A 13,070-nucleotide genomic window follows, 5' to 3' on the forward strand; every position below is an offset into this window, starting at 1 on the left:
GAGTGCCACCCGCAGACATCACCAACACATCAGGACCGCCAAGAAGACCGCCTTCAAGGACCGCCTAGACAACAACGCACACAACAATAAAGAGCTCTTCAGCATCGTGAAAGAACTCTCCAACCCCAGCTCCATCACCAACGACATCCCACCATCTCAAGACCTGTGCGACTCCCTGGCCACCTTCTTCCACCGCAAGATCACCGACATCCACGAGAGCTTCAACCCCGACCCCCCCGCACCCACCACCCCTGCGACTACCACTCGCACCAGTCGCCTGACCGTCTGGTCCAGCATCAGCGACGAAGACACCATCAAAACCATGAAATCCATCCACTCCGGATCCCCATCGGACCCCTGCCCTCACCACGTCTTCAACAAAGCCAGCGCAGCCATCGCGCCCCACCTCCGGAAAACAATCAACTGTTCCTTCGAGACAGCAACCTTCCCAGAAAGCTGGAAGCACGCCAAGATCAACGCCCTTCTGAAGAAGCCCAAGGCGGAGCCCAAGGAACTCAAGAACTTCCGGCCCATCTCCCTGCTCCCTTTCCTGGCAAAAGTGACCGAGAAGATTGTCAACAAACAACTGACCCGCTACCTCGGACCCTTCCCAATCCGGTTTTTGCAGTAACCACAGCACCGAGACCACCCTCATCGCCGCCACTGACGACATCCGGACCCTGATGGACAAAAGAGAAACAGCCGCCCTTATCCTCTTGGACTTATCAGCAGCCTTTGACACGGTCTGCCACCTCACCCTATCAGCACGCCTCCATGATGCCAGTATCCAAGAGAAAGCCCTGGCCTGGACCACATCCTTCCTCTCCCGCAGAACCCAGAGCGTCCGCCTCCCACCCTTCCGCTCCAAAACCACGAGATCATCTGCGGCGTCCCACAGGGATCCTCCCTCAGCCCGACACTGTTCAATATCTACATGGCCCCCCTTGCCCACGTCGCACGACAACACAACCTCAACATCATCTTCTACGCCGCCGACACCCAGCTGATCATATCCCTCACCGAAGATCCCCACACCGCCAAAGCTAACCTCCACCGAGGAATGAAGGCCGTAGCCGACTGGATGAAGGACGGCAGACTGAAGCTGAATTCAGACAAGACGGAGGTCCTCATTCTCAGACCCACCCCATCAGCCTGGGACGACTCTTGGTGGCCCACGTTACTAGGCCCAGCCCCGGAACCCACGGACCACGCACGCAACCTGGGGGTCATCCTCGACTCCACTCTCTCCTTGACCAGGCAAGTCAACGCCGTCTCCACGTCCTGCTTCAACACCCCCCGTATGTTCCGCAGGATCTTCAAATGGATCCCCCTCAACACGAGAAAAAACGTTACCCAGGCCCTCATCACCAACAGACTCGACTACGGGAACGCCCTCTACTCAGGAACTGCAAACAAGCTCCTGAGATGACTCCAACGCATCCAGAACGCCTCGGCCCGACTCATCCTCGATGTCCCCCGCCGCAGCCACATCACACTCCACCTGAGAGGCCTGCACTGGCTCCCCGTCAACAAAAGGATCACCTTCAAGCTCCTGATCCAGGCACACAAAGCACTGCACAACACCGGACCCACCTACCTCAACAACCGACTCAGCTTCCACACCCCCACCCGAAGCCTCCGCTCAGCCAACCTCGCCCTCGCCACACTCCCCCGCATCCGAAAAACCACTGCCGGTGGCAGATCCTTCTCCTACCTCGCCGCCAAGACCTGGAACACTCTCCCCACCATCCTACGACAGACCCAGGACCTGCTGGCCTTCAGAAGACTCCTCAAGACCTGGCTCTTCGACCAGTAGCACCCCCCCCTCCCCAGCGCCTTGAGACCCTCGCCGGTATGTAGCGCGCTTTACAAATGCAGTGACTGATTGATTGATTGATTGATTGATTAGATCAAAAGTGTTCAACCACACCACCTCATTGGTATCAGATATCATATTACAGCTAACACATTTAGTAGATGGAATGAAGTGCTTTTTAGGTTCTTGAAACTTTTTCACAAGGCCTTTGCCTGGCCAAATCCTTATTTAAATACATAGCAGAAGTTGGTTCTCATGAATTTCAGCATCCAAAATTCTATAAAGTGCACAGGTCCAAAGAACAACACGCAATTTAGCTTTACCAATATGCAACTCTACTATTAGAAATCATTGGCAGATATTAACATAGTTCCAGATACATTCTGAGAACCTCACCCACCCCCACCCCCTCATTAATTCTTACAAAGTCAAGTATCAGCCTTCTGCATTCAGTAAGATTTCAAAGAAATGCCCCAGCCTTAGTACATGGGTTCATCACTCAATGTCTGAGCTGATTTGTAGCTCCAAAATCTTTCTAAGGCTTGTGTTACAAATAACCTACACTTCTTCAATTCTATGAAGAGCCAATCTTTGAGTATCCTTAATTGAGCAGCGTTATAATAGTGTTCCCCGCTGGGCACCTTATTGCCTGTTTCTGGGCATCCTTAAGAGTATAATGGTGATCTGCACGTATTTAGTGTCCAGATAAGCTTCATAACGTGCCCTTGTGCCCTCTGTAGATCTCTTCTCTGCACCTCTACTGAGATAGCTAGAAACATGTAAAGAAGTTGGGGATAGAATTACTATTTCACGCATTGCTTTTTCTTCTTGGCATACAAAAATATATTTGATTAATTACTTTAAGTAAAGTAAAATGAAGACATCAGTTCTATTTTCCTTTCCATTAAAACATTCAAACAGTCACTGTTTGAAAACTGAACTTCTCCTAGTGTAAAGAAAAAAGCAACTGTTTCTAGTGGGGATGTAGCAATTTCACGCTCTGAGTGAGTTGCAAATCTGTTTTTTTGGAATACAGGGTAGTTACATGTATCAAAACGCTACATTCTCTCCGCAGCAAAGGACTGCATTGATGAACAGTGGTAACAGGGGATGTTTGTTTTGAATATATTTAGTAATTGTGGTAAAAACTTCAACTTTTGTGGATTGTGCTGATTGTGTGATTAAATGTTGTGGATTTTCATTTCAGGTGATGTATTCTGGCATTGTAATTTATACACCAGCATTGGCACTGAATCAGGGTAAGAAACTGTCATCACCTTTCTAGATTGATTTGTGTTTGATAGCTCCAGTGTGTGGAAACTCAGGGACTAATTTAGAGCTTAGTGGGTGGGTTACTCCCTCGCAAACGTGACAAATATCCCGCCCACCATATAACAAGTGCCACAGAATATAATGGACTGGTAATACGGCAGACAGGATATCAACCACATTTGTGACGGGGTAGCCCGTCTGCCAAACTCCAAATCAGGCCCTCAATTTGTAAACCACTAAATGATTCTCATACAAAACAGCTATGAATATTAATTTGGTCACACGCAGACATATTCCATTGCAGGTATTTCCTATATAAACAGAATATCAATTTTAACATCTTTGTTACAAAGCTCACTGACAGAAAGTGGATGCAGTAGGTTATTCTTTAATAAGCTGCCCTTCCTCCTGTAGAAAATGGTGGTTACTCTGATCCAGAATGACACAATAATGGAAATGGAGTTTATTATGCTCTTCTTTGACATTCTATTTTATAAGCCCATCGTCTCATGTCAGGCACTGCATTTGGGGTCCTTGGTACCCTTGAATATTTATAAGTGAGTGATAATTTTCTTGAACAAAATATGCACTCACATTCCATGCTTTTTCTGAGAGTTGTGGGTGGTGGGAATTTGATTATACACAGTGAGGAGGTGGGGTAAACCCTTGCAATAGCGTAGCCAGTATGTCATGGGCCCTAATGCAAGGAAGGAATCTGCCCCTCTGGCTACTGTTGAAATTTGGAAATATTACAATAATCAGGGTTCAGTGGGCCACTCGGGCCTCCCTCTGGACTCCGGTGCACTGCACCTGCAGCATCAATAGATGTTACAGCCCTGACCTCTAGTATATTAAACCAGAGCACTCTTGTTCCCTGGCCACAGCCCAGAGTGAAATATCTGCTACTTTTAGGATCCCCGAGGAGGTTCCCCCACAGACATAAAGCACAATATTATTTGCTATCTGTCATATTGAAAAGGAATCATTAATGCAGGCCCGTAACCAGAAGTATGTTTTTATTGAGGTGTGGCTCTCAGATATGAACAAACACTAAAGCTATGCACAATATGTGCATTGTGTCCCGCTTGTAAGCAAAAAAGGTACAGTATGCAAGGTTTAAAAGCACACAATGCATTTTTGTGCTTCTTTTTCTCTATTGGTGTGATTGGATATATGACTAAATATCAACCTCCAGAGTATTGTGGTACAAGAATATCAAGGACTGAATATAGAAAGATAAGTGCGTATAGGAAAGTATAGGTTTACTATTTCAAGCTCCACCACTTCTACATACCTTGAAAGATAAAAAAAAATTATATATATATATATATATATATCCACTCAAAAAGAAATTCAAAGTCTGGCACTCCATGCAATTCACTGGCCTTTGTTTATTTAAAAAAATCCATTAAACAAAACATAGGGCAACGTGTTTCAACCATCACGGTCTTCTTCCTTGGCCCTTTTTACAAGATTACAACTAACAAGATGTGGCCCCTCCCACTTACTATATATACACCCTTATCCATAGACATAGAAAAAAATCCATTTTTTTTTTTTTGTGTACATCAAACAGTGTCAAATTCTAATATTATGTTTTATCTCCATTTCATATTACCTTCCCTTCTAGAGTAATAATGAACAATAATACAGATAATTGGATGAGCCACTCTATAAAACACTAAATCATCAAATGGGAATTCATGTAGGCCTTTCAAAAAATAAATGATAACCTAACCTAACATTATTACAATTTGCCTCTGCCTTTATAGCATCTGACTAACCAAAATGAACAGAAAGTTCTTCGTCCTTGTTCAGTCCCCAAGGATAATGACTATTCAGCTGAATAATATATTCAGATTCCAGTCTCCTTAATTGTTTCTCTCTATCACCTCCTCTCGGGGTACCCAGGACCCTGTCAATACCATAAAATGTCATCTTCTCAACTTTACCCTCATGTTTCTGGTTGCAATGCTGCACTACTGGATAAGCAGCGTCCTTGTTCAATATTGCTCTCCAGTGCTCAAGAATACGTTTTTTCAGAGGAAAAATTGTGCTGCCGACATATTGCAACCCACATGGACATTCAATTACATAGACAGCAAAATCTGATTTACAACTTATATATTTCTTAATGTTAGCTCGCCTACCCGTAGGTAATTCATATTGCTTGCGATTTGAACTGTATCTGCACGCTTTACACTTGGCACATTTATAAAAACCTTGATGTTTATCTAGGAAAGTTTCTTTTGTCTTCCTTGTGTAACTATGTACAAGAATATCCCTTAAAGAGCTACTTCTTTTATAGGTTATCCTAGGCGTACGACTCACTAACTGCCCAATTATTCTATCAGCCTTAATGAGATGCCAGTACTTTGTGAGGATCTTTTTGACTTCTGGAGAATATGCGTTAAAAACTGTCACAAATCTCGGGGTATTGATACCTTTTCCTCTCTTTTTAGGAATCAATAGTTCTGCCCTTTGAACTTTTTCTGTCTTTCGGCATGCATTCTTTACTATTCTATGTGGATATCCCCTAGATCTAAATCTCTGTATCATTGTTGTTCGTTCTCTCTCAAACCTTTGTGAGGTACTACAATTCCTCTTAGCTCTTAACAATTCCCCATAAGGTATACTCCATTTTACATTCGGTGGGTGGTGACTTGAAGCGTGTAGAATACTATTCCCAGAAGTACTTTTTCTGAACAATTTTGTATGCAACGTGCCTTCTTCTACTCTAACTTCTATATCTAAAAATTCCATCACCTGTTTGTGTATCTTATATGAGAAATGCAAATTCAAATCCCTATTCGTTAACGAATTCAAAAAATCATATAACATTGATTCTGGACCTTCCCATATCATAAATATGTCATCGATATAACGTGTCCAGAATATGATATGTTGGAACCATTTTATATTCTCATCTGTCAACACCAATTGTGTTTCCCACCACCCCATAAATAAGCAGGCATAACTGGGAGCAAAGCAACTCCCCATCGCAGTCCCAGTTATTTGTCTATACAATTGATCCTCATACATAAAGAAATTATTTTTCAAACAGAATCTTAACATAGTCAAAAGCAGTTCAGAATGTTCCAAGAGTCTAATTGGTTTATCCCTGAATAAATGTCGACAAGCCTGAATTCCCTTCTCATGTGGGATACAAGTATATAGCGATACTACATCTATAGTTACCATAGTGTAATTAGTTTGCCAAGGAATATCCTGTATTTTTGTTAGAAAATCTGTAGTATCTCTGCAATATGAATTTAAATTGAATACATAAGGACTCAAAAAGTAGTCTAAATAAATGGAGGCATTCTCCAATAAGCTGCCTCTTGCTGACACTATGGGTCGACCTGGAGGGTTTTCAATATCCTTGTGGATCTTGGGTAGCAGATAGAAACATGGTACCACTGGTTTCCTTACCAGTAAAAACTTATATTTGTCATCTGACAGTAGACCTCTACTGACGCCTTCAAAGAGCAAGTCATGAAACCTGCTTATGGAATGCCAGTAAGCTGACATTGTAGATAACTCATAACAGGCTGGATGAAGCAGTTGCCTCTTAACTTCCTGTTGATACTTAATAACGTCCCACAACACTACATTACCGCCCTTATCCGTTGGCTTTATCTCAAATGAGGTTGCTTTCTTAAGGGATGTTAGTGCTGTTCGTTGGCCTGCTGTTAAGTTTTGTGCAAAAACATCCCTTGTCCTCTTCCACAATTTGAGCAGCTCCAAGGTTACTGCTTCATGAAAGGCATCAATGTTGTCATGTGGTAAGACTGGATTACAACTCGATTTGGCTTTAAAACTGCTACCACTGGCACAATCTGTTTGTAAGTCTAAATCCTCTAGTAATTCAATGTCTGTCACCCATGTTTTTTCTCCTATCTCCAGTTCTCGTAAGGCAGCTAAATCATCTATATCGCTAATCATTAGTTCTAGAGCACCCTCCGAACCATCCGTTTCTGTTGTATGTGAAACTATATCATCCTTCTGTTGCGCAAACATTTTCATTCATTTTAATTTCCTGATCAGGTGAAAAATATCAATTCGTGTTTTTGTGTAATTGAAATTGGCTGTCGGGCAAAACGATAGCCCTAATTCCAATACCGATCGTTCATCCTGTGACAAAGTATAAGATGAGATATTGACTACTGTCAGCTCTCTATCCTTCATTGTTTCTTCCTCCTGGTCTGTCGTGCATTCCTACCGGACAATTTCTCGTTTTCTTGTTGGCCTGCCCCCTCTCCTGATCTTTTTGTTTCTGCACCTTCGCCTTTGTCTCTTGGAGGTTTCCTCTGTGGTCTTGCGCTCATCTGTAAAAAACGATATTCTTCTAGTGTTGTGAATGGTTGACCCACCGATGTACTTGGGCCCGAGGTCTCTTCCAGGTCTGATACATTCTCCACACTCGATTCCGATGAAGACATTTCCTGTCGTCGTAGGGCTTCACCTTGTCTGTAATCCTTTCTGGCTTGGTCATATCGTCTACTGAATGTTAGGACACGTCCTGTTGCATAGTCATTCTTGTCCCGCAGGAATTTCCTCCTCTTTTTCAATTTTATCTCATCTTCATATTTCTTAAGTCGTACCTCCATGTCCTCACAAAATTTCTTGATCTCATCTTGTGTCTCGTATTGTTCAAGACTTGTTTTTAGTTTCTCAATTTCCTCACTGGTTTGCGTAAGTTCCATCTCCGCGTATTTGGATAAGAGTTCTAACATACTTTTACAAGTTGTTGCCATTAGAAGTGACCATTCTTCCAATAACTTGGGATGTGGATTAAAATGTGTTGGAGTAATTAAAATTCGTAGGCCCCGTGGGACCTGGCCAACCTCAATATAGTTATTTAATGAAATCACTTTCCAGACTATGTTGATCTCTTTCCTCCTTAGTTTCTCCAATTGCCATAACTGTTGCTTGAGGGGTACCGCCCCTTGTGCGCTTCCATCTCTGCCCCTATGCATGTCAAATCCCATGCTTATCGCTGTTTCATCAAACAGATTGCATGCTTCATCTATCCTCTGGCGTATTACCTCACTCATGTTTCCCAAACAGGTAAAACTAATTAATGATCCAACCAATATTACAATGCTGTACGATCCAGTAGAAGGTATTTAACTACTGGGAATGAGGAGATGACTATTTACACAGCATAAAGACTGAGAGGCAATAATAAATGGCAGATATAAAGGACATTAGGGGAATAGCACCTTGTGCTTATTTATCAAATTTTTATTGGAAATAAAATTAGTTGCCATTGTAAAACACTTTCCTCACATACGGCATTGTAATATTGGTAGACTTACAAACAGATTGTGCCATTGGTAGCAGTTTTAAAGCCAAATCGAGATGTAATCCAGTCTTACCACATGACAACATTGATGCCTTTCATGAAGCAGTAACCCTGGAGCTGCTCAAATTGTGGAAGAGGACAAAGGATGTTTTTGCACAAAACTTAACAGCAGGCCAACGAACAGCACTAACATCCCTTAAGAAAGCAACCTCATTTGTGATAAAGCCAGCGGATAAGGGCGGTAATGTAGTGTTGTGGGACGTTATTAAGTATCAACAGGAAGTTAAGAGACAACTGCTTAATCCAGCCTGTTATGAGTTATCTACAATGTCAGCTTACCGGCATTCCATAAGCAGGTTTCATTACTTGCTCTTTGAAGGCGTCAGTAGAGGTCTACTGTCAGATGACGAATATAAGTTTTTACTGGTACGGAAACCAGTGGTACCATGTTTCTATCTGCTACCCAAGATCCACAAGGATATTGAAAACCCTCCAGGTCGACCCATAGTGTCAGCAAGAGGCAGCTTATTGGAGAATGCCTCCATTTATTTAGACTACTTTTTGAGTCCTTATATATTCAATTTAAATTCATATTGCAGAGATACTACAGATTTTCTAACAAAACTACAGGATATTCCTTGGCAAACTAATTACACTATGGTAACTATAGATGTAGTATCGCTATATACTTGTATCCCACATGAGAAGGGAATTCAGGCTTGTCAACATTTCTTCAGGGATAAACCAATTAGACTCTTTGAACATTCAGAACTGCTTTTGACTATGTTAAGATTCTGTTTGAAAAATAATTTCTTTATGTATGAGGATCAATTGTATAGACAAATAACTGGGACTGCGATGGGGAGTTGCTTTGCTCCCAGTTATGCCTGCTTATTTATGGGGTGGTGGGAAACACAATTGGTGTTGACAGATGAGAATATAAAATGGTTCCAACATATCATATTCTGGACACGATATATTGATTACATATTTATGATATGGGAAGGTCCAGAATCAATGTTATATGATTTTTTGAATTTGTTACCGAATAGGGAGTTGAATGTACATTTCTCATATAAGATACACAAACAGGTGATGGAATTTTTAGATATAGAAGTTAGAGTAGAAGAAGGCACGTTGCATACAAAATTGTTCAGAAAAAGTACTTCTGGGAATAGTATTCTACACGCTTCAAGTCACCACCCACCGAATGTAAAATGGAGTATACCTTACGAGGAATTGTTAAGAGCTAAGAGTAATTGTAGTACCTCACAAAGTTTTGAGAGAGAACGAACAACAATGATACAGAGATTTAGATCTAGGGGATATCCACATAGAATAGTAAAGAATGCATGCCGTAAGACAGAAAAAGTTCAAAGGGTGGAACTATTGATTCCTAAAAAGAGAGGAAAAGGTATCACTACCCCGAGATTTGTGACAGTTTTTAACACATATTCTCCAGAAGTCAAAAAGATCCTCACAAAGTACTGGCATCTCATTAAGGCTGATAGAATAATTGGGCAGTTAGTGAGTCGTACGCCTAGGATAACCTATAAAAGAAGTAGCTCTTTAAGGGATATTCTTGTACATAGTTACACAAGGAAGACAAAAGAAAGTTACCTAGATAAACATCAAGGTTTTTATAAACGTGCCAAGTGTAAAGCGTGCAGATACAGTTCAAATCGCAAGCAATATGAGTTACCTACGGGTAGGCGAGCTAACATTAAGAAATATATAAGTTGTAAATCAGATTTTGCTGTCTATGTAATTGAATGTCCATGTGGGTTGCAATATGTCGGCAGCACAATTTTTCCTCTGAAAAAACATATTCTTGAGCACTGGAGAGCAATATTGAACAAGGACGCTGCTTATCCAGTAGCGCGGCATTGCAACCAGAAACATGATGGTAAAGTTGAGAAGATTACATTTTATGGTATTGACAGGGTCCTGGGTACCCCGAGAGGAGGTGATAGAGAGAAACAATTAAGGAGACTGGAATCTGAATATATTATTCAGCTGAATAGTCGTTATCCTTGGGGACTGAACAAGGACGAAGAACTTTCTGTTCATATTGGTTAGTCAGATGATATAAACGCAGAGGCAAATTGTAATAATGTTAGGTTAGGTTATCATTTATTTTTTGAAAGGCCTACATGAATTCCCATTTGATGATTTAGGGGGTCATTCTGACCTTGGCGGTCCATGACCGCCATGGCGGAGGGCGGCGGAAGCACCGCCAACAGGCTGGCGGTGCTTCCTGGGCGATTCTGACCACGGCGGTAAAGCCGCGGTCAGAAAAGGGGAGCCGGCGGTTTCCCGCCGGTTTCCCGCTGGCCCAGGGAATCTGCCATGGTGGCGCTGCTTGCAGCACCGCCATGGGGATTCCGACCGCCTTCCCGCCAGCCTGTTTCTGGCGGTGTCCACCGCCAGAACCAGGATGGCGGGAACAGGTGCCGTGGGGCCCCTGGGGGCCCCACAAAGATTTTCACTGTCTGCTTAGCAGACAGTGAAAATCGCGACGGGTGCCACTGCGCCCTTCGCACCCCTTCAACTCCGCCGGCTCCATTCCGAGCCGGCTTCATTGTTGAAGGGGCTGTCCCGCTGGGCCGGCCGGCGGTCTTCTGGCGGTCGCCCGCTGGCCCAGCGGGAAAGCCGGAATGGCCGCCGCGGTCTTTTGACTGCGGAGCGGTCTTTCGGCGGGAACCGCTTGGCGGCCGCCGACCGCCGCGGTCAGAATGACCGCCTTAGTGTTTTATAGAGTGGCTCATCCAATTATCTGTATTATTGTTCATTATTACTCTAGAAGGGAAGGTAATATGAAATGGAGATAAAACATAATATTAGAATTTGACACTGTTTGATGTACAGAAAAAAAAAAAGGGATTTTTTCTATGTCTATGGATAAGGGTATATATAATAAGTGGGAGGGGCCACATCTTGTTAGTTGTAATCTTGTAAAAAAGGGCCAAGGAAGAAGACCGTGATGGTTGAAACGCGTTGCCCTATGTTTTGTGTAATGGATTTTATGAAATAAACAAAGGCCAGTGAATTGCATGGAGTGCCAGACTTTGAATTTCTTTTTGAGTGGATATAAAATGGGTCTTGTGCCCATTTACTGAGCACCAACCACGTCAGGCGAACGCTGGAAGGAACACAGGACTGTTTTTTAACAATATATATATATATATATATATATATATATATATATATACACACATATATCACGTGGGTACATATTAAAATTTCATTTTTTACAAGGAAAGTTGGGAAAGCCCCACAATTAATTTCACTAAAAGGTTGTGACAAAAGATGGATGGTTCAACTATTTTGATCAAAAGCAAGTCAAAACTACATGGACTTGAAGTATGGTTTGGAATTGGCCTACATCCCTCACAGGTACAGGCCAGTTGTGGGAAACGTTCTGTTCAAAAAGAGACCTTTGTTAGACATTGACCAGCAAGACAAGTGGGCATGGTAAAGGAAAGGTGAATGTGTGAACCTGGGATAGGTCTATTTGAGGCCTGTGACCTGGCAGGGGCATTAGTTTCATCCCATCTTAGAAGAGCCATAGATGGGCTAACAGCAGCTTTGTTAGGTTATGTTAAGATAAATTATGATATTAGTTTTGTAAAGCACATAGCTGACCCAACCCTAGGGCTTCACAGTGCTAGTCCCAAACACAACCAACAAAAACCAGAAGCAAAAGGATGCTAGAAACAGAGTACCCCTCAGAGCATTCCAGAAGCAAATAGCCAGGTTTTCATCTCTCTTAACCCAAGATACAACAGCCAACTTGAGATTGGCTGATTGCAGATGTCGGTAAGGTTGGTACAGGGTCAACATGCTACAAAATAGGAGCCCTCTGGGAGGATAAGATTTTATGAGTGGTGCACAAGGGCTTAAACTGCACACGCTTCTCCACAGGTAACCAGTGCAATTTGTGAAGCAGGCCGGTAGCTGAGCAAAATTTCATAGGAGAAAACAGCAGCCTAGCTGCAGCATTTTGAACTCACCGGAGTCTGCAGATTGCTAATTTATTAGCACCTAAATATAAGATGTTACAATAGTCCAATCGCAATATGATTGCTGACTGAACAATAATCTGATGAAAGCTCTGCCTCTAAGCCTTTGAGTGGTGGTTTCATGGTTTACATCTAGGACTCACTTTGTGATAACCTCTGTCTTTGATACTGCTTGCATGGTACCTCCCATTTGGATGCTACAGTATTCTCCACTTCCGGAAGTATGGATACTCTCTTCTCTTTCACATGCAATAGGGTTTTTGCATTGAATCCTCAATATGGCACATTCTGTGTGCCTAAGATTGCTTGGATGAGCGTGCACTTTTCCGAGTGTAGAGTGTAGAAACGCCATGTGTACTAGAAATGGAAACTATGTACTTGCAGAGGGATTTTTCATCTTTACTACAGATGTAGATAAAAGTCAAGCTTGATGTTATGAAATAGAGACTGCCATATTTAAATGTACACTTGAAAGCCAAATCGCCTCCATCATAAAACTTAGGCTTCTCAGCAAGAAGGTTGTTCTTTCAAGACCATTTTTAGAAAATAAGTGCGAATTTGTGCAGTGAAATAAATTGGGAAAGATGTATTGGCAAAAATATGATTGTGGGGAACTGGCTTTTTTCAGGTACATGGCCACTTTATGCTCCAC

General features: G+C 42.5%; 1 protein-coding gene across 1 annotated transcript in view; it reads left to right on the forward strand.

Annotated features, from left to right (window-relative positions):
• The window catches only part of LOC138287178 (sodium-coupled monocarboxylate transporter 1-like), a 316,179-nt gene that overhangs the window by 68,792 nt on the left and 234,317 nt on the right, over positions 1-13,070 (forward strand). The window contains 1 exon segment of the mRNA XM_069227537.1: positions 3,024-3,075. Within this exon segment, the coding sequence (XP_069083638.1) occupies positions 3,024-3,075 (52 nt within the window).

This window comes from Pleurodeles waltl, chromosome 4_1 (genome assembly GCF_031143425.1).
Source record: "Pleurodeles waltl isolate 20211129_DDA chromosome 4_1, aPleWal1.hap1.20221129, whole genome shotgun sequence".
In the NCBI taxonomy this organism is placed as follows: domain Eukaryota; kingdom Metazoa; phylum Chordata; class Amphibia; order Caudata; family Salamandridae; genus Pleurodeles; species Pleurodeles waltl.